Here is a 20,894-nt window from a genome sequence, read left to right as displayed (position 1 = left end):
CCATAATTAATATTTCCAGATAATTTACTCACCCCCATGTCATTTAAGATGTTCATGTCATTCTTTCTTCAGTCTAAAACAAAATGAAGGATTTTGAAGAAAACTTTTTTCAATATAGTGAACTTCAATGGGGATCAGCAGGTTGAAGGTCCAAATTGCAGTTTCAATGCCGCTTCAAAGGGCTCTACACCAACGTACAAAGACTCAAGGGAGTCAAACGGCATTTACAGAAAAAGGTAAAACAGCAATGTTGGCTAATTGTGAAGTTGGAATAGAAAATGAGATGGAGTTTTTTTGGCCTACCCTACTTTTTGGGGCAAAGTACACAGACGAAGGACTTTTACGCAATGCGTGAAACCACAGAGCATTTGTGGTTAAAAAGTGTTTCTTTTTTTCGAAAATGACCAATTGGTCAGCGGCGATAGCCTTGTGGTTAGTGCGCCGACATATAGTGCAACTGTGCTCACGGCGACCCGAGTTCGATTCCTGCCTCGAGGTCCTTTGCCAATCCAGCTCCCCTCTCTCTGTCCATTGATTTCTTGTCATCTCTCTACTGTCTAGTCCATTAAAGGCATCAAAAAATATCACTTTAAAAAAGTGACCAAAAGAAAATGACCAATCGTTTTGCTAGACAAGATCCTTATTCTTTGCCTGGGATCATGTAGAGCCCTTTAAAGCTGCATAGCTTCAACTGTTGAAAAAAAAAATGTTTTTTTTCCCCCCAAAACCTTAATTTCTCTCCAGCTGAAGAAAGAAAGAAATTAACATCTTGGAAAACATAGGGGTGAATAAATTATCAGGAAATGTTTAATTCAGGAGTGAACTAATCCTTTAATTTAAATAAAATGTAATTAATGCTGCACTGCCACTATACCCTCGGTAATTTCCTGGTTAATATCATGACTAACAAAGCAAAGGACAACTGTCCAACTGCACAGTAGTTTTATATGAGGTTAAAGGTACAAAAAAAGACCGTCAGTCATTGTCTTCCCATTAATCCTTTCCAAAGTCACCTGTGGGTGTTCAGTTTACCTCAATTACTTACATTTTTATCTTTTGATGTTAGAGTATAATCAACCCTGTTAATAAATGATGTAGCCTAATTGTGCTAATGAAAGATATTTAGAAGATTTTTTTTCCCGCCACAGATATTCCACTTTAATGCTTTCAAAAGTTCAATCATCAGTTTTTGTTAAGTCAGAAGGAGATCCTCTCCAACGTAGTTCAATTTCACAAACTGAAAAAAATTAAATAAAAACATTATTACTTGATGATTTCTTAGAATCTAATTATCATCAATCTGCATTTTACAATATCAAATGCATACAAAGGAGTAAATATAATATAATATTGTAAAATGATTGGAAGTCTTTTACATTTTTACATAACTACAGTACATGGAAAAGGAACAAATATTATTTTATCAGTAAATCTTGATGAGCTGACTGTGAAAGTGACTCACGAGAGGGTTTCAGTCTTTGTGCTCTGGAGAAATAGCATGGTGCTAACATCCCAGCAGCATCTCCAGGGGTCAAAAGTACGCCATTTTCTGACCAGAAGAACTGAATCCCATCTGAACACCAACCAGAGGGGAGAGAGATCATTAGAATTTAAGCTTTAACAATGTTACACCTATTCAACTTGAAATTGTTTTTAAAAATGTTTTCTTAATACCTGACATAGCTTTCGCAACATCAATATACACAGCCAGATCGCAACTCTGTCTCATTCCTAAAAACAGAAAAGAGACCAGTTATAACTGTAAAAAACCAAATGAGGTATTTAAATTACATTTAAAAATAACATTCACTTATTTTGTACACAAGTTTGTACACTGCTGTCCTAAGTTTACCATTAAATATTTAAATATGTGATCCTGGACCACATATTATTGAGTAGGTATATTTGTAGCAATAGCAAAAAATACATTGTATGGGTCAAAAAGTTTTGACTTTTAATTGAAATCATTAGGATATTAAGTAAAGATCATGTTCCATGAATATATTTTGTAAATTTCCTACCGTAAATAAATAAAAAATGTAATTTTTGATTAGTAATATGCATTACTGAAGAACTTCATTTAGACAACTTTAAAAGCGATTTTCTCAGTATTTTGATTTTTTTGCACCCTCAAATTCCAGATTTTCAAATCATTGTATCTCCTACCCTAACAAACCATACATCAATGGAAAGCTTATTTATTGAACGTTCAGTTGTATAAATGTCAATTTCAAAAAAATGACCCTTATGACTGTTTTTGTGATCCAGGGTCACATATAATGAATCTAATCTGCATGTCACTCACCACTGATGACTCCGCCCTCTCCAGAAAGCCCAGGTGCCAGGTGTATGTGAGTTCTGTTCATTCTGCTAATGCCCTGACTGTGTATAGAGGGCCAGTTTTTCATATATGAGCCATGAACAGCTTCTTTTGGATAGTCTGGATCATCAAGTGCTACTGCTCTCAACTCCAGATCTGTTACCTGAATGAGACACATTATGTAACAACATTTTTCAAAGTATATGCAAACTTGTGTCAAGCAAATGCTCCAGTGACCATGTCCAATTTTTAAACCTATTTTTCTAAAACACATTGCAGACTTTGCATGACCTCTGAACCAAACTGACCTGCACTGAGTGACCCTGGTTGGCGCGTATTTGAAAACGACCATCCTCAGGGTGGGTGCAAAGCTTAAATCGCTGTTTGTCATTAGTGGCCACCACTCGCTCCACATCCTCCAGTGAAAACGAGCGGAACTGCTGATGACTGAGAATTTCCTCCACAAATATAAAGCCATCTGCGGACAAGGTGACATAATTGCAGACAGACAACAGGGATGATAAAAACTGAATCCAAAGGAATTATAACATATTCATGAACTATTTGTTTTCTTGTCCAACAACAACAATAATAATCCTCTGCTCACAAGAACTTACACAAAATACCTACATAAGAATTTTGTAAGCATGTGGGTGTACAATAATCATCATCATTCATATAGAGTGTTTTCACAATGTGTCATCAATCGGCCATATTGGCAGCACTGAATATAAACAATGCCACTGAACTGAACGGAACTTGCCTATTTTACTGTTTATTGCTTCTGAAAATGGTCAATGTCATGTTTTGGTCTGTACTAATTGGTCAGTAAAAACATTTGGAGTACTATAGACTGACAAAAGGTGTAACAAATCAAAGGAAGAATATAGCTGTTTGTGGTTGGCCAAACTGAACCAGGATTTCCAGGGCAAGAATCTTGACAACATCTGTGTTTGTTCTTATTTCCAGTCAGGTAGGTGAAATATTAGATTAGTATCTTAATTACTATTGTATGTGTCTTTACCACCTATTAACTGTAGTTTGTCAAAATATTGCGCCCTTTCCTGCTTACTAAGTCCTTCTCTATAATTTAAAAACTTCCACAAGTTCTTTCCATGGTTTAGACAGTTAAAATCAGCAGAAAAACCTATTTAGTAGTACATTAATCATGCAATCAATGCTGTTGTTTACAACCGAGTATGGCTAATATGGCTGTGCATCCGGGTAACTGACCAAACCGTGATGTGAAGTGCAAACCCTCTATACTTTATGGATATCATCTCTCACCTGAGCTCATCTGCAGACCCATCTTACTGGCTCCGTGGCGTAAAGCATAAGTCAGAGATTTAGACAGACGCACATCTCTGCTCTGAAAGACACAAAATAGAAATATAAAATTTTTAATAACAATGCACAGATCAAAATATAAGACGAAAAAAAAGACAAAAACTTACACCTGTTAAATAAGAACCTATATAACGATGGTAAAAATTGTGATTACCATAGTAAATGTTTGTGTAAAAGTAGTAAATTGTTCATTGTATCATTGAGTACGTTTACATGGACAACGATGTTCCGATTTTAACGCGATTAAGTCAATACTCTGATTAAGAAGCAACCATGTAAACTTATATTTTTGATTAATTTAATCCGACTAAAGTCATAATCTGAGTAAACACAAATCGAATTAAGACAGGTGGAGTATTCCTATTTTAGTCGCATTATGGAAGACATGTACACACCTTAATCAGACTATTCCCCTTGTGTAGGACTTTTCGCCACATTTTGTGACAGGATACACACTAATGCTGCGTTCCAGGCAGGTTTTTGAGCTCGTAAATCACGTGTTCAAACCACGACTCAGGACTTTGTAGCGTTCCAGGCAAGTCACGCCAAGCATTTATTATTTTTATAGTATTAATAATTTGGTAGTACGGAGCCCCTTACGTCACCTGTAGAAGAAAAATAATTAATCCGTGGGGACGGTTTTGCAATTCGTTCCCTCAGTTTATAAACCGTTCTCACGAATTCTTAAACTGTTCCCTCAGTTTAACAATTCGTGCCCACGGATTAACAAACCGTGCGCTCAGATTTTGTAAACCGTACCCTCGGATTTTGAATCCGTACCCACAAATTCATAATCCGTGCGCACGCTTTCGCAATCCGTTCCCACAGTTTGTAAACTGCTCTCACGGATTTGTGGCCCCGCCCCCAAATTCAACCAGGACACCTGTTTATATGCTGGATGCATTGTTTTGCATTTATTAAACTTTATTTCTCAGTAGGCTATATGAGACCATGCAACACTGACAAAACAGAGTTTTTAGCTTTATTTTATATTAATCACCAATAGATTAGCTGCCAAAACATCATGTGTTTTAACCTATTGGTTATAATGTAAAATAAACGATAAAAAGAAGCCTGTTTTGTAAGTGCGGTCATGGTACCAAAATAAAATAATAAGTGAAGAGCGCTGTTCAAACGGCTTTGTTTTATATAATATTTTTCAAAATATAAAATTACCTGAATTAAAAAAAAAAACGAGTTTTGGAGAGGAGAAGGTAAAAAGTAATGTAGCCTAATATATTTCATATTTAATAATTACATTAACAGTGAAGCATGCATCTAACTCTGAGTAAAAAGATTATCATAAAATCACCAAAATGAGTCTGCATGTTAAGAATGAACAAACACATTTGTGCACTCATTTATTTAGCCCATAAATTAAAATAATAATTACTATTTTAAGTATTATGACGTAAACAGCTTATACTGTTTCTACTGATCGGGGCCACAAATCCGTGAGTACAGTTTAAAACCCGTGGGAACGGATTGCTAAAGCGTGCGCACGGATTATGAATTTGTCGGTACGGATTCAAAATCCGAGGGTACGGTTTACAAAATCTGAGCGCACGGATTGGAAATTCGTGGGTACGGTTTGTTAATCCGTGGGCACGATTTATTAAACCGAGGGAACAGTTTAAGAATTCGTGGGTACGGTTTATAAACTGAGGGAACGAATTGCAAAACCGTCCCCACGGATTAATTATTTTTCTTCTACAGGTGACGTAAGGGGCTCCGTATGATTGCAACGTTATATTGTCCTAAACTCTATCACCGTGTGGCACTAAAAACCGCACCCCTAGAGGCTTTATTGTTGTTTCTCGGGCTATGTCACGTCAGAACTCGGAACTGGGAGTACGTCGTCGATCTAGTACGAGTTCACGGGTGGGAATTCACGGGTTTGAGTGCCGTTCCAGTGCACTTTTACGGGTAGAAGTTTGGAAAAACACGGGTAACGGGTTGTCTGGAACGCGGCATAACGCTCTCAGTTGGTCGCGCTTTGGTTTCATTTTTATTTATTTATTTTTTGCTACAACATGGGCTTAATCAATGCTCATTGCTGATAAATAGCCTAGTTTGTTATCATATTTTTTAGTTTTATGGAAACGTATTTATTTTAATTTTGTGAACGGGATTTCCGCTATTGGAATGTCTTAGGATGCTTTTTACTTTTACTTTCGAATTCATGATCTTGGTTTTGCTTGCATATATAAGGCTACACCTATCAATTTTAAGATTAAAACAAATTCTTAAAAGATGGATTTGTTATTTTTAATTAAACAGCATAATAAAAATAAATTAAAACTAGCTTATATAGCATTTATTAACAAAAACTAATAAGAGGAGGCATGGACTCCATCACATGCTGTTATATGCCGACTAAACAATTTATTACAAGGCGCGCAAACACTGAGCAATCAAAATAATTAAAAAATAATAATAATAAAAGAAAGCCTCCGAAGCGTAATGTGAGGTAAACGGCAAAGATAACAGGGTTTTCAAAATGAAAACAAACAAAAAAAGTAAAACTAAACTGACTTTCGGTGACGGTGCTTGCGTGTGTGTTTTTTTTTTTTTTCTTAAAAACTGACTGGCTCTGAAACGCTTTGGAGCAGCACAGCACGCACTCGCACAAATGCGACCACGGCAAATTTTAACTCACACATTCTAAAAAATGTTGCATATGTCCAGAGCCACTTCAAGCTTTTGTAAAATTAAAACCCAAACATCCAAAAGTCTATAACGAAGATGAACTGATAGCGTCGCGTGTGGACGAAATGATGTGTGTCATTAATCGATCTATGCACTATAACATGTAAAACGGGAACATGAAAGGAATATTCTAAAAGCAACTCATGTAAACAGCTTAATCATATTATTGTCTTATTCAGAATAAGGTCATTAATTAGATTACTGGTGTCCATGTAAACGTAGTCATTGTTTCTCCCACCTCTTCTTTTCGGTTTCCTCGCCCTCCTCTTTCTCTTCTACCTCTTCCTCGAGGCTGACAATCCATTTATGATACTCGTCGTGATTGTATCGTTAACCAACACAGCTCAGATATACGGCCTACTGCAGTTAGATTTGTGTAATTCTTCACACCTAAACAACTAACAGCCAATTAAGTTGGATTATTCATCTATGCGAATACTGTACATTCAAACTCCATTTCTAAATGCTTCCGTTTCTGAAATTCACGTGTCAACCGAAACAGACAAAACAGTGAAAGAGAGCTTAATAAGCAGCCATCGACCAGCAGAGGGCAGGAAAGACTTTGTTTTACATTTTCTAAAAGATTTTACACCATCTAGCGGTGATAAATACACTGATTTATGTTTTTTTTTAAAGAGGTGTAAACTCTATAGATAACTAATAGAACATATCAATAAATTAAAATAAAACATAAATTAAAATAAATAAAATATGTTTTATTTTATGAATTATTAGTATTATTATTAAAAACAAAATATGTCTCATCCCCACATTATTATTATTAAAAAAATATATATGTCTCATCCCCACACAGAATTGCATCAATCGTCCATCTTTGTGCGGGGCATCACTGAGGCTTTCAGTCGTCCATCTTTGTGCGGGGCGTCTCGCAGACTGACACTGTACCGTGTGGATCAACAAAACACTGCGAGCTTACGATCTAAAAACAAAGACTTGTCTTGATCTTACGTCGCTGATCTCTGTTCCGAAAGCTCGACAACATGTACTTAAACCGCGGTTACACCGTCATTGCCTGCTGCGTCCTGGTCGGGTTGGTTCTGGGTTTAGAAGATGGCCCGGATCGTCCGGTTATCGGAGCTCCGGGATCTCCGGTCCGTCTGTCGGAGTCAGACCCGGGCGTTATGAAAGCAGTCAAATTTGCAGAAGAACGATATAATATGGGCTCCAACGCGATGCATGTCCGCCGTGTTAGCAAAATTCTTTCGGCCAGCAAACAGGTAACGTTAAATAAGAATTATAAACAATCCGTTAAAATGTTATTAAGGGGTACAAAACTGTATATATAAAATTATTGTTTATATTATTGTTGATGTATATTATTGTTTATGTCTTATTTATGATGGCTTATTAATTTACTCGATTCTGATATTGGACAATAAGTTTATTATAAGGAGTTATTTTTACCGCATTCATGTGATTAGACGTAAACAAGGGCAGAGCGTGCGCAGAGGCCTCAAATACATAATAGTGCCGAGCTGATTTAAGCACCACCACACTGCGCGCATTTTGCGCAGTTGTGTATTACAGTAGTTTAAAAGAAAGCTGCGCACTTTGGAGCATTTATGGATGTTTTAGGGACAGTCTATTTTTTTTTTATTTTTAAGCCAACATTACAAAGACAGTGAACATTAGGGAATTAAACAAGAACAAGTGGGGGATACAACGATTAAAATCAAATACAATAACAAAATAAAAGGAGCGTTAAAAAACCTACTGTTGTATAAATACCGCAAATTCGTGCGGATATAAATGTTTAACAAATGTGTGTATTTACTTATATACACTGCCAGTCAAAAGTATTTGAACAGTAAGACAATGTTTTTTCAGAAATCTAAAGTACAGCAAAAACAGTACAATTTTGAAATATTTTTTCTATTTAAAATATTTTGGATCAAATAAATGCAGGCTTGGTGAGCAGAAGAGCATTCTTCAAAAAAACACTAAAAATCTTACTGTTCAAAAACTTCTGACTGGTAGTTTAAATTAACTGAAAGTGATCTTCATCTATTAAATATATCAGTCTGTTATTAAAAATATATTAAGATTCCTTATAGAAGTTTTATATTACACAGCTGTAATTATGCCTACATTCAAAAAGAGTGATTTGTGTCTTTAATTTCTGTTCTGTCTTCCACAGCTGGTAAAAGGTGTTCGGTACAGTATTATGACTGAGATTGGAAACACTCAGTGTAAGAAATCCCTCAAGCTGAGCACTGTGGACACCTGTGTCTTTTTCCCAGAGCCTCACAAACAGAAGGTGAGCAAACACTAATCCATATAAAACCATATAAGCAGTGTTGGGGCTAGTTACTCAAAAAAGTAATATATTACATATTACATATTACTCTCAAAAATAGTAATGCCTTACTTTAATTTATTACTCCCTGGAAAAAGTAACTAGTTATATTACTAGTTACATGTTTTTCTTACACAAAACACTGTTATTCTTAACAAAAAACAAACATGAGCTACTCCGTGCATCCACGGCAGAATGCAAACAAACAAAGCTCCTTTAAAGCTGACATCTCAGTGCATACGCGATCTCATATTTAGCTCTTATAGCACAATGGATATTATGCACAATTAATCTTTCATAAATGTCTACACTTTGTGTGTTGTGATTCGTAAGCACGCAATATTCAGCACTGTTCAAAACTTTTGAGCAGTGAGTGAATTCTATCTTAAACACCACTGACTGGCGATGCATTCCAAAAATCAGCAGATGGCTACATTGCTCATGCTGCAAACAAGTTTTAAATCGAAACTTGCCTATTCTTGCGCTTACTAATCATATTTATGTTGTTCTTGCTGCTTTTGTGCAATAGATGAAGAACATTTTTTTGTTTTTTTGGATATTTTATGTTTAGATATTTCTATTTTGCGGGAGTCCCGCGAATCATTTTATTTTCCCGCATCCCGCACACACACGAGTCTCTACCCGCCCGCACCAGCACACGCACTTGTCCATCAAGTTTTGCCCCGCGCCGCACTCTGTTGCGTTGGGCCCCGCGGTACTCCCGCGGGATTGCAGGTCTCTATTTGCGAGTGCCGCTCTGCTGCCGGCTGACGGGTGTCGACCAATCGGTGATGGTAATTTAATGATACCTCGTGCCAAACCCAGACCAATCACTGTTTCATTCACGCCCCCTCCCCTTCCCTTCTGTTCTCTGTTGTGTGACTTGTGTGTGATGAAGGTGCTACTGGCAAATGTAACGCAAGTAACTAGCTCGGGAAAACTGTAATAATATTACCATTTTCAGACGAGTAATGCCTTACACTACTAGTTACTAAAAAAAGTAATATTATTACAGTAACGCGTTACGCCCAACACTGCATATAAGCATATAAAACTCACTACTCAGTGTCTTGTAATGGCAAATTTTGATGATTCTGTAACAATTAATAAACAGCGGAATTTCATTTTGTCCATTATTAGCATGTTCGTAGTTTTGATTTTGATTTCATGTTTCAGTACGTTTTTATTCATTTAAATAAAAAACAATCAGCAAAACAGAAGCTTGGCAGAAGTTGCCCATCTGCTGCAAAGAAATGCTGTTTTTGTAAATTTACAGTGCACATTCTCTCTCCTAATCACCCCATTCTCTGTCTCTCCACAGACGGAGGTTTGTTTGTTTGAGGTTTGGGACATTCCCTGGGAAAATAAATCCACCCTACTTAAACAAAAATGCCAGCCTGCGGGTCAGTAGCCTGGGACAGATGGCAGATCTGTCAGCCTCATGTAGTTCAAAGCATCTTTATCACATGATATACTGCTTTGCTGTAAAACACAGAGACATGCATACTCATCCTAATGTTTTTAGGACAGGATATAAAGTGATTTTGATCATACATATACTTTTAATTGTATTTTTTTTATCCAACATGCATGTGTAGTTACCCTAATATTGTTCACTCTTTAGTTTCCAAGGAGCTCAAAAAGGTTGCGGCTGTGCCCCTAACCCACAGCAAACCAATGAAGGTATGGATAAGTGTGCAGTTTACACCGAAAATATGTGACCACAAAACCAAGTCTTAAGTAGCACAGGTAGCCTATATTTATAGCAACAGACAAAAATACATTGTATGGGTCAAAATGATCAATTTTACTTTTATGCCAAAAATCATTAGGATAGTAAGTAAAGATCATGTTTCATAAAAATATTTTAATTTTCTACCATAAAAATATCAAAACTTAATTTTTGATTAGTAATATGCATTGCTAAGAACTTCATTTGGACAACTTTAAAGGCAATTTTCTAAATATTGAGGTTTTTTTTGCAAATAGTTGTATCTCAGCCAAATATGTCCTATCCTAACAAACCATACATCAATGGAAAGTTTATTTATTCAACTTTCAGAAATATTGAATATATGACTGGTTTTGTGGTCCAGGGTCACATATATGCGATTAACCCTATAAAGCTGTAACTGTATCTTAACTTTACTTAAAAACCTGTTGTACAAAATCTACTACATGCTATTTGTCATTGTCATCTCATTATTAGTATAAACCATTATTTCAACTCAGGCTTTAGAGTGTTAAATATTTGTGAGGTTTTTGTCATGCATTTATGATTTTATTTTATTTTTTGGCTATTTTTAGGAGACTGTGGAGCTTTTGACTCAGTTTAAAAACTTCATGATCACATACAATCGAACATACAACTCCCAAGAAGGTAAAACACATAACACACTTTACTATATTTCTTTACATTATTCTAAATTTTACAGTGTAATTTCTCAGGTACCTAGAAACAGTAATACTAAAACACAAGCAATCAGTTTGTAATCTTGTGAAATTGTAAAAGCATACATAACACAAACTCACTGGATTATAACAATTAATTGTAAAATGATTGTTTGGAAATGCAAACTAATATTTCCTACTGACACACTACAGCAAAAGATGGAAATAACTGACTTTTTTAGCTGGTGAAAATACTAGTGTTCTAATAATTTTGGGCACCACTGTATGCACATTAAAACTCCCTTTAAGCACTGATCTTTTAAACTCCACAGAGGCAGAGAAGCGTTTGCACATTTTCCAGGAGAATATGAAAACGGCACAAACACTACAATCCCTCGAACAAGGGTCAGCTGAGTACGGAGTTACCAAGTTCAGTGACCTTACAGGTATGTTTATGTGAATTTGTTAATTATCGTTGATCACTCAGTGAGTAAAAAGCGCAAAAATATAATTAGTGATGACTCAGTGGTCAAAAGTAACAACCCAAACCAAAAAGAGCATTATTAATGCTTTTGATTAGAGTTTTAGTTACAGTAATAATAGTTGCAGAATTCAAAGACGCTGTAACCAAGTTTGTATCACTTGAAACCAGTCTAATATGTATTAATCCTCTGTGTATTTAGAGGATGAGTTCAGAATGATGTACCTGAACCCAATGCTGAGTCAGTGGAGCTTGAAGAAGGAGATGAAACCAGCGACTCCAGCTAGTAAGGCTGCTCCTGACAGCTGGGACTGGAGGGAGCATGGGGCGGTCAGTCCTGTGAAGAATCAGGTGTGGCACAGATTAGCTTAATAGAGAGTGAATCAGTAACATAATAATGCTTAGAGTATGTCTACAGAATTAAACTTTAAATGAACAGGTTTATTATAATTATTTAATTAGTCAAACAGTTTAACTGTCTGTCTGTTGAAGGGCATGTGTGGCTCCTGTTGGGCATTTTCCGTGACTGGAAACATTGAGGGACAGTGGTTCAAGAAAACCGGACAGCTTCTTTCTCTCTCTGAGCAGGGTAAATATAAACTAGACTACCAATCATAAGTTTGGGTTCAGTAAGATTTTTTTTTAAAAGAAACTTTTAGAGTGATTGAAGGTTTAACTGGACCCCTACCCCTTGTCCCCTCTCCCTATCTTTGTTGTCTTTCCTTGTGTGTTTATTTTTTATTTTATTTATTTATTTATTTTTTTTATTTTTTATTTTTATTTTTTTTGTGTTTGTTCCCCCTCCCCTTTTTTTATAATTAGGATTATTATTATTTATTTATTTATTTAGTTTGTTTTATTTCACCCCCCCCACATGGTTAGTTTATTTAACTTATATTACTTTGGTGTGATGTGACTTTGTATGTTCATATGTATTTATTTCGATATCTTCAACTGTATTTATTTTGTTTGGTTGTTTGTTTTTTCTTTTTCTTGATGTTGAAGTGACTCTTCTGTGCCCTGACATTCGCTATTGAAATGTATTCAAGAAAAATTTAATAAAAAGATGGAGAAAAAAAAAAAAAAAAAAGAAACTTTTAGTAAGCAAAGATCATTAAATTGCTCAAATATGACAGTAAAAACATTTCTATTTCCAATAAATTATGTTTTTTTAATCTTCTGTTCACCAAAGAATCCTGAAGCACAACTGTTTTAACACTGATAAATAAAAAATAAATACTAAATTAAAAAATCTTGCTGACTCCCTGATAAATATCCCGCCTTAGCAAACACCATTAATAACATGAGATATTATTGCTCTAACTCATTCTAAATGTAAATTCAGTAAAAAGCTGCATTTGTTTGATTGCATCTCTCTTTAAATCACAGAATTGGTGGACTGTGATAAACTGGACCAAGCATGTGGAGGTGGACTGCCGTCTAATGCTTACGAAGCCATTGAGAAGCTTGGTAAGAAATAATATTCCCCAGAAGGCAATTTTAAACAGACTACCTATATGGATTCTGTAAAAGTAAACATTTCGCATATAAATGTGTTTTTTTATTCACCTGCAAAGGAGGTCTTGAGACAGAAACGGACTACAACTACATAGGACAAAAGCAGAGATGTGATTTCTCTACTGGGAAGGTGGCCGCCTACATTAACAGCTCTGTTGAGCTGCCCAATGATGAAAACGGTGAGTGACAGAGATGAGGAACTAGAGATGTGTCAGTAAACGCAATTAAATTAAAACATATTAAAATAACACTGATGGAAATACCTGCTCTAGAGGAAATTAAAGCAGGAAATTAAAAATATCAAATATTTTTATCAGAACATTTGGATTGAAATATGAGCTACAAGCTAATCCTACTTAAGTGTTAATATACCATTGACAATTACAGAACACCCATTGCGTTTTAAATGGAAATACAACTGCGTTCATTTGGGGTTGGTAAGATTTTTTAAATGTTAATCGCAGAGGCTGCTTTTACAGTCCTTGATCAAAAATTACAGTAAAAACAGTAATAATGCAAGATATTATTACAATGTAAAATAACATTTTCTTTCTTTGAATATATTTTAAAATTTAATTTATTCCTGTGACGCAGTGCTGAATTTTCAGCATAATTACTATTACTTCAGTCTTCAGTGTCACATAATTATTCAGAAATCATTGTAATATGCTAATTTGCTGTTCAAGAATTTTTTATTGAATATTGAAAACATTTTTACTGCTTAATATTTAATGTTTTCTTTGAATGCAAAGTTCAAAATAACAGCGTCTATTTGAAATTTGTTACAGTAAATCTGTCACTTTTTACTTTCACTTTTAATCAGTTTGATGCATCTTTGCATTCCTCTCCTCAAAATAAGTAAATAAATAAATAAAATTATTACAAACCCCAAACTTTTAAATGGTGGTATATGTTTACAGTCTCTTTTAATCTAAATCTGTTACTGCCTTGTAGCGATTGCTGCTTGGCTGTCTGAGAATGGTCCGGTGTCTGCTGCCCTCAATGCTTTCGCCATGCAGGTAACACAAATACACCAAGCTTCACTAAAAAAAATATACCATTTGCATGCATAAATATATTGCCCTATAATGTTTTGGGTAAAAGTTTATAATAATGTATGTAATTGATCAGAAAACAGTATTAGGTAAAAGTATACAGTGCCTTGCGAAAGTATTCAAACCCTTTCATTTTTCATGTTTTTTTTAATGTTGCAGCCTCATGTTAAACTGTTTTAAATAACTTTTTTTTCCACATCAAGTTACACTCCATACACCATAATGACAAAGCAAAAAACATGTTTGTAACAGCTGCCTGTAGAGCTTAGAGACAGAATTTCATCATGCCACACATCTGGGGAAGAGTTCAGAAAAAAAAATCTGCTGCACTGAGGGTTCACAGACGCATGAAGTCTTCATTATTCATAATGGAAGAAGTTTGGAACAGCTAGGACTAGAGCTGGCATCCTGGCCAAACAATTGATGAGCAATTGATGGAGAAGGGTCTTGGTTAGACCAGTGACCAAAAAGCTGAGGGTCACTCTAGTTGAGCTCCATTATCATATATGCACTCACAGAAGGACAAACATCACAGCAGTACTCCACCAATCTGGGCTTTATGGCAGTGTGGCAAGGCTCAATCCTCTCCTTAGTGAAGACACATGAAAACACGCTTGGAAACAAAGCACCTAAAGAACTTTTTGAGAAACAAGATTCTCTGGTCTGAGGAACCTCAATTCCAAGCAAAATGTATGGAGGAAACCAGGGACTGCTCATTATGTCCAAAGTACCATCCTAAACGTAAAGTGTGGTGGTAGCAGCCTCATGCTGTGGGGCTGTTTTTCAGCCGTCAGTAGAAGTAGAAAGGAAGGCTCAATGCATTTAAATATAGATATAGCCATCATGAAAACCAGGTCCAGAACATTGAGAACCTCAGACTGATCAAAAGGTTCATCTTCCAACAGGACAATGACCCTAAGCACAGCAAGAGTGTCTTATAGACAACTCTGTGAATGTGCTTGAGTGGCCAGTCAGAGCCTGGGCTTAAACCGAATCAAACATTTCTGAAGAAATCTGAAAATGTGCGTCTGCCCCCTTCCAAGCTGACAGAGCTTTAGAGATGAAGAGGTGAGGCGAAGAATGGTAGATAATTGCCGAATACAGATGTGCAAAGCTTGTCACATCATCTCCAAAAAGACATGAGGCTGTAAAGGTGCTTCAACTAAGTACCACGTTAGGGGTATAAATACTTATGCAATGTATTTATTTCAGTTTTTTAATTTAAACAAATTTGCCTCAGTTTTTTTGCTTTGTCATGGTTCATGGAGTGAAGTTTGATTATTTAAAGCAGTTTCACATAAGGCTGCAAAATAACAAAACGTGAAAGAATCAAGGCACTATATGTCTGGTCCTACAAAAATACTGTCTTTACCTTGCTAACTTGAAGTAGCTTTTTTTAAACATAATTTTTTGTTGTCTTTAGTTTTACAGAAAGGGAGTGTCTCATCCCCTAAAGATCTTCTGCAACCCCTGGATGATCGATCATGCTGTGCTGCTTGTGGGATACGGACAACGTGAGTTATATTTCAGTGGTTTGTACTGATACAAATGTGAACTTTTGGGCCCGTATTCACAAAACATTTTATCTTAGCACTAAGAGTTCTCCTAAATAGCAGTAAAAGTTTTTAGCTAAGAGTTTTCTCTTAAAACCTATTCACAAAGATGCTGAGACAAACTTTTACTAAGGAATAGAGAGAAGGGTTGACCTTGTTGCTATGGATGATGTCAGCATGCTAACTAACTCTGCACAAAGTGATTGGCTGATAGGGGAGGGGTCTCTGTCAGAGATTTATTCATAAAATATTGTAGAGGGCGATATTATGTTGCCATATTCAAATAAAGGTTTAAAAAATAAAAATGTAGGCACTAATGTCCATTAGTTGTCAATAATTAAACAAGTATATGTTCAGCTAATTGTCAGCATCGTACATGTGTGCTTCTCAGAAACAATTAGCAGATATGCATATAAACGACATTTTAATTGACCGACTAGAATAATCATGGCTGATAGTAAGACATGCAAACGTAAAAGAAAACTGAACTGGACTCAAGAACAGCTTCTTACCCAACCTGTTAATGAAAACAAGGATATAATCAAAGGAAAATTTGGATTATGGATAACCTCCAAAACCAAAAAAAGATGCGTAGGAAAACATAAGTGTGCCAATAAATGCAACATGTTCCTAAAATGTTTATGTTCCAAGGCAGATAGCTGGCAACAGCCATTTTAGCCATGCTAAAAAACAAAAAAAACAAAAAAAAAAATAATAGAAACCATTACAAAATTTTTTGGTTTTACTGGTTAAAATAGAAATTGTATTGGTTTTAATGGTATCTGTAATGGTGTCTGTTAATCTCTACTAATAGTGAAGTTTTAGTGTTGAAATGCTTTGTGAAATACTCTTAGAGCAAAAATTTAAGAGTCCTAAATTTAGGATTGACATGCCCATTATTTTTAAGATTTTCTCCTAAATCGGCAAGTTATGAGCTACTTTTAGCCTTAAGATGTTTTGTGAATATGGGCCCAGGTGTTTAAACAGCAAGGCTGTAGAATCAGTCAACAGAGTTGCATAGTGATGTTGGGTATATTTTTCTGCTTTTGTGTGCAGGTAATGGCATTCCATTCTGGGCCATCAAAAACAGCTGGGGAGAGGACTATGGAGAGCAGGTATGAAAAAAATCACCTCAACAATGTACAAATACAACATTTTCTGCTTGTTTCTCAGTCACACAGGTCATGCATTATTAAGAAAATGGCAGTAATCATTATTTATGTTAAAATCATTAATACATGGCCTCTATATAAGAATTTAACTTATATAGACTGTGATATCTTTATTCGTAGACTATGAATCTTACCTCTGCCAATCAGAAATGTTTCCTGTACTTCTCTTATAGGGTTACTATTACCTGTACAAAGGCTCCAAACTATGTGGAATCAACAAGATGTGCTCATCTGCAATTGTGAATTAGACACACACACACACACACACACACACACACACACACACACACACACACACACACACACACACACACAAAGCAAGCAAGCATGGATACAAAACATTTGAAAACCGCTCAGTCATGAACATGTGATGATTGTGTACGGAGATCAGTCATCATGTGATCTGTGGACACAACAGTGTAAAACACTCATTCTGCACAAATTTTCATCAATGTAAGCACATAATTCTCCGTAGCTCAGACGTGAAGTATTACTCAAGGTCATGTACTTTAGTTACCAGTCCTTTTGCTGTAACATACATGCTAAAAAGCTAAAACCCCATTCTATTCAGAATAGCTGAATTTGATGTACATTACCTCAGATCCACATGTGCAGTGATGTTAGACAGCAGATTACCAAATAGCAAATAGCTACAAGTTTACCAGTTTACCATGGTACAGACACAAACATTACATACATGTTGTGATTTTAGACTTTGTGTTTTACTCTAATTAGTTTTGTTATTCTGTGTTTTATCTAATTCTTAATTTAATTCCAAAACAATGAGTCTGTGTCATTTGCTTTTAACCCTACTGAACAGATTCTAGTGTATTTTTTCCAAGTGCATTTTACTGAGTGTTTTAAGCTGCTGGAAACTAGATTTTGCACATTATGAATTTCCACATTATACTGTGTTCATTCCGTTAATGTATGTGTGGCTCTTTTTACCCACACATCTTCCTCATTTTTGGGCACATTTTGCTGCATGGGAAAAAGTCGCTGATGCTGATTCTTCCAAATCCACAGTTGAAGATTTGTTTGAGGTTTGTGTTTGTGTCAAAAGATGAATTTCTCAGTTGCTGTGCTTTTACTGTTCAAACCAGCTGTATCTCTAATGCATTATCAAAGCTGTATTGCTGAATAAACTCCCAAATGTCTCAGTCATGCTTTATGCTTGTTTTTGTAAGTTGAACAATATTCATTTAGTCTCAAATTTGAGCCATTTTAAACTGCATAAAACCAAGGATGAAAGCAACCACAACAGTAAATGTAGCAAGAGAACTATGGTAAACCTCTGAGGTTTGTTTTGACACACTGGTTTTGCCAAAGTTAAAAGTGGAACTTCAATTGTTGTTTGGGTGGTTTGAGGTTTTGGGTGGTTTTGGTGTTTTAGATGTTTTAAATTGAGCAAAATCATGAAAAATATATGTAAAATAAAGAAATTATTAAACTTTTGTTTACTGCTAAAATGTATGTCTTGGTGAAAGGGAAAATGCTTTTTATTCAAGGTAATTGATTGGAAGAGTTTTTGGAGCGCTCTCTAGTGGTTATTTGTGGTAGTTTACCTCAATGTCTGACTAGCTTTGCAATTTCCACGACACCGAAGGCCATTGACATGGCATTGACCTCAACAGAGATCAGATCACACAGTTAAATTAAACATGTCATGTTATTTTATTGTCTTAAAAAGTTACACAATCCCCAAGGGAGGGATTTAGTACACTAAAACATTTAACAGCACAACTACACAAACGGGGAATTTCTTTTTTAAATATTATAGACTTTACCAAAAAATCCCCCTTGTAGGTTTTTATACTCAGCTCGACAGATAGGCCATCTCTTACAGAATGACGTAATGTCACAATAAGGAACAATGTTATTGAGAACCATAAGAAATCCATCATGTTTAGGGAAGACATTTCATGGACTATCAGTATTTCGTATGAAATATGTTCATTATAAACAGAACATCCATTCGGATGATTTTTTTTTCCTTTTTCTTTTTACAGTCACCAGAGAACAGGCATTAGTGCAAAAATGGTATAACAAGGTAGTCCTGGCTGCAGTTTATCCATTTATTGGAGAGCGTGACATTTTACAGTCCTCTAGAACTCATGAGGGGACTCGTACTCAGATGAATATGACAGATGTTCACTAAATGGAGCAGTGAACATCGTTTCACAAAAGAAAAAAGCTATTCTTTCAGACTTATAATTTATAACTTATTTAAAAACATAAATCACTGATTCTTATATCCTGGGGCAGAACCGGACGACGAACATAAATACAAAGAATTATTTAGTACACACCTTATTTTTTCCTGTAAGAGCGGGCGCGGCCGTTTGTAAATTTGATGTTGGAGTCTTCCCGGGTCATCCGTTTCAAGTTAGTATTAGCTGTACAAAACAGCTGATTTTGCTGCTTGATATCGCAAACTGGTGGCTCTTACCATGTTATTTTAATGTTTTATCTTAATTTTGAGCACACTGTAGTGCAGTTTTAGCGTTAACTGCACTATTTCTCAAAAGCGGCTAAAGAACCGGAAGTCGCAGAACTTCAAAATTAACAGAAAACGCCTGCGCATTGAAAAATAAGGTGGGTAAACTTGTTTCCTGGTGGATAAATCCTTGTTTTCCATCGTTGCTATTCATAAACCACTTAAATAGGACTGTAAGATAGCTACAAAATGTCTACTGTCATGTGACATAATTTGCTACATTTGTCAACGACATGAGTCATCTCAAATATTTATCATAAATACTGATAAATTTAGCCTTCAACTTTAAGAATGAATAAAATATGACACTATCATCATAACCATATGAATATTAACTGAGTATAGCCACTTTGTTTCTCTGGTGTTGCTAAAAGTAGGCTATTCTAATCCACTTTATAAGACCCACTGGGACCATTACAGTTTCCATTAAAACCAATATAATTCTGTGACGGTTTCTATCGAGTGTTTGCACTTACGTCGTGGTTTGGTCAGTTAACCTTACTCGAATGCGCAGCCATATAGGCGATACTCGGATGTAAAGAACAGCATGGACTACTCGGTTAATATAGACCTTTTTCCTGAGTAAACGATGAGCGCCGCCATTACGAATTCTAACGTCAGATTGAATGCTTTTCTGTTCCGGTCTCCATAGGAACCCATTCAAATAGCGTCCATCTGTTTTTAATGTAGCTAACGTCCGCTGCTTCATGTCATCTACACACTCATTAAAGTGAAGCACTGACAAATGACGGTCATTGCGACATTGCCAAGTGATGGCGCTATGGAGCCATGTGCTTTTTAAAAACATTTTAATAGGTTTAACATTAGTTTATTAGCTCGGAATATACCCTAATTTGACTAGAAACAATGCAGACCGGAAATGCAAAGCATTCTTTCAGTTAAGAGTCGGACTTACTTCCGTGTTCAGGAAAAACGTCTATACTACTGAATACGTTGTTCTGCTATTTATGCTGTATAAACCACTAAAAAAAAAACAATGTGTGGAAGCTGCTAAATCTTACAGAGAAGTACTTAGTAAGCAGGAAAGGGTGCAATATTTGACAAACTAAAGTTAATAGGTGATAAACATACGTACAAGCCGTATTAATTAAGATATCAGCCTAATATTTCACCTACCTGACCGAAAATTATAAGAACAAACACGAATGTTGTCATGATTCTTACTCTGGAAATCCTAGTTCAGTTTAGCCAACCATAAACACCCTTGGTTTGTTCCTCAGTTGTTGTTTTTTGCACTATTCTCCTTGATTTGTTTGAACTTTTGGCAGTCTATAGTAGCCTACTCCAAATGTTTTCCTGGTCCAACCGATTAGTACAGCCCAAAACATGACAATAATTGACCATTTTGAGCAGCAATAATCAGCAAAATATGTGAGTTTCATTCAGTTTAGAGTCATTTTTTTACATTCAGTGCCGCCAATATGGCCGATTAAAGATGTCGTGAAAACACTATTTTTAGTTGTACAAAACAGCTAGTTTAGCTGCTTGATATTGTAAATTGGTGTGTCTTACC

At 35.7% G+C, this 20,894-nt stretch overlaps 2 protein-coding genes across 2 annotated transcripts; one reads left to right on the top strand and one right to left on the bottom strand.

The window, feature by feature from the left end:
• Window positions 1–885: 885 nt before the first annotated feature.
• trpt1 (tRNA phosphotransferase 1) lies at window positions 886–7,156 on the bottom strand. Its single transcript, XM_073836398.1, has 7 exons — window positions 6,615–7,156; window positions 3,608–3,689; window positions 2,629–2,798; window positions 2,306–2,483; window positions 1,675–1,731; window positions 1,463–1,573; window positions 886–1,237 (listed from the first exon to the last, which is right to left on the bottom strand). The coding sequence occupies exons 1-7, from the start codon at window positions 6,678–6,680 to the stop codon at window positions 1,176–1,178; spliced, it is 726 nt and encodes a 241-aa protein (XP_073692499.1). The 5' UTR covers window positions 6,681–7,156; the 3' UTR covers window positions 886–1,175.
• An 84-nt stretch (window positions 7,157–7,240) lies between these two features.
• Window positions 7,241–17,444, top strand: ctsf (cathepsin F). The gene is made up of 15 exons (XM_073836388.1): window positions 7,241–7,614; window positions 8,535–8,654; window positions 10,015–10,096; window positions 10,318–10,376; window positions 11,001–11,073; window positions 11,417–11,530; window positions 11,768–11,916; window positions 12,058–12,154; window positions 12,955–13,035; window positions 13,143–13,262; window positions 14,038–14,102; window positions 15,562–15,652; window positions 16,748–16,806; window positions 17,037–17,144; window positions 17,179–17,444. Exons 1-14 carry the CDS (start codon window positions 7,378–7,380, stop codon window positions 17,109–17,111), a joined length of 1,422 nt encoding a protein of 473 aa, XP_073692489.1. The 5' UTR covers window positions 7,241–7,377; the 3' UTR covers window positions 17,112–17,144; window positions 17,179–17,444.
• Window positions 17,445–20,894: the final 3,450 nt, after the last annotated feature.

This window comes from Garra rufa, chromosome 3 (assembly GCF_049309525.1).
Source record: "Garra rufa chromosome 3, GarRuf1.0, whole genome shotgun sequence".
Taxonomy (NCBI): Eukaryota; Metazoa; Chordata; class Actinopteri; order Cypriniformes; family Cyprinidae; genus Garra; species Garra rufa.
The sequence above is the reverse complement of the archived record's forward strand: the minus strand, read 5'-3'. Positions and strand labels throughout refer to the sequence as shown.

Excerpts from the sequence above, each read along its gene's own strand:
- trpt1 (XM_073836398.1), bottom strand. The coding sequence starts at position 6,680 with ATGGATTGTCAGCCTCGAGGAAGAGGTAGAAGAGAAAGAGGAGGGCGA. Across the intron at positions 3,690-6,614 it reads GAGGAAACCGAAAAGAAGAG|AGCAGAGATGTGCGTCTGTC; the intron begins GTGGGAGAAACA and ends TGTGTCTTTCAG. Across the intron at positions 1,574-1,674 it reads TGTTGCGAAAGCTATGTCAG|ATGGGATTCAGTTCTTCTGG; the intron begins GTATTAAGAAAA and ends GTTGGTGTTCAG.
- ctsf (XM_073836388.1), top strand. The coding sequence starts at position 7,378 with ATGTACTTAAACCGCGGTTACACCGTCATTGCCTGCTGCGTCCTGGTC. Across the intron at positions 8,655-10,014 it reads CAGAGCCTCACAAACAGAAG|ACGGAGGTTTGTTTGTTTGA; the intron begins GTGAGCAAACAC and ends GTCTCTCCACAG. Across the intron at positions 11,531-11,767 it reads CAAGTTCAGTGACCTTACAG|AGGATGAGTTCAGAATGATG; the intron begins GTATGTTTATGT and ends CTGTGTATTTAG.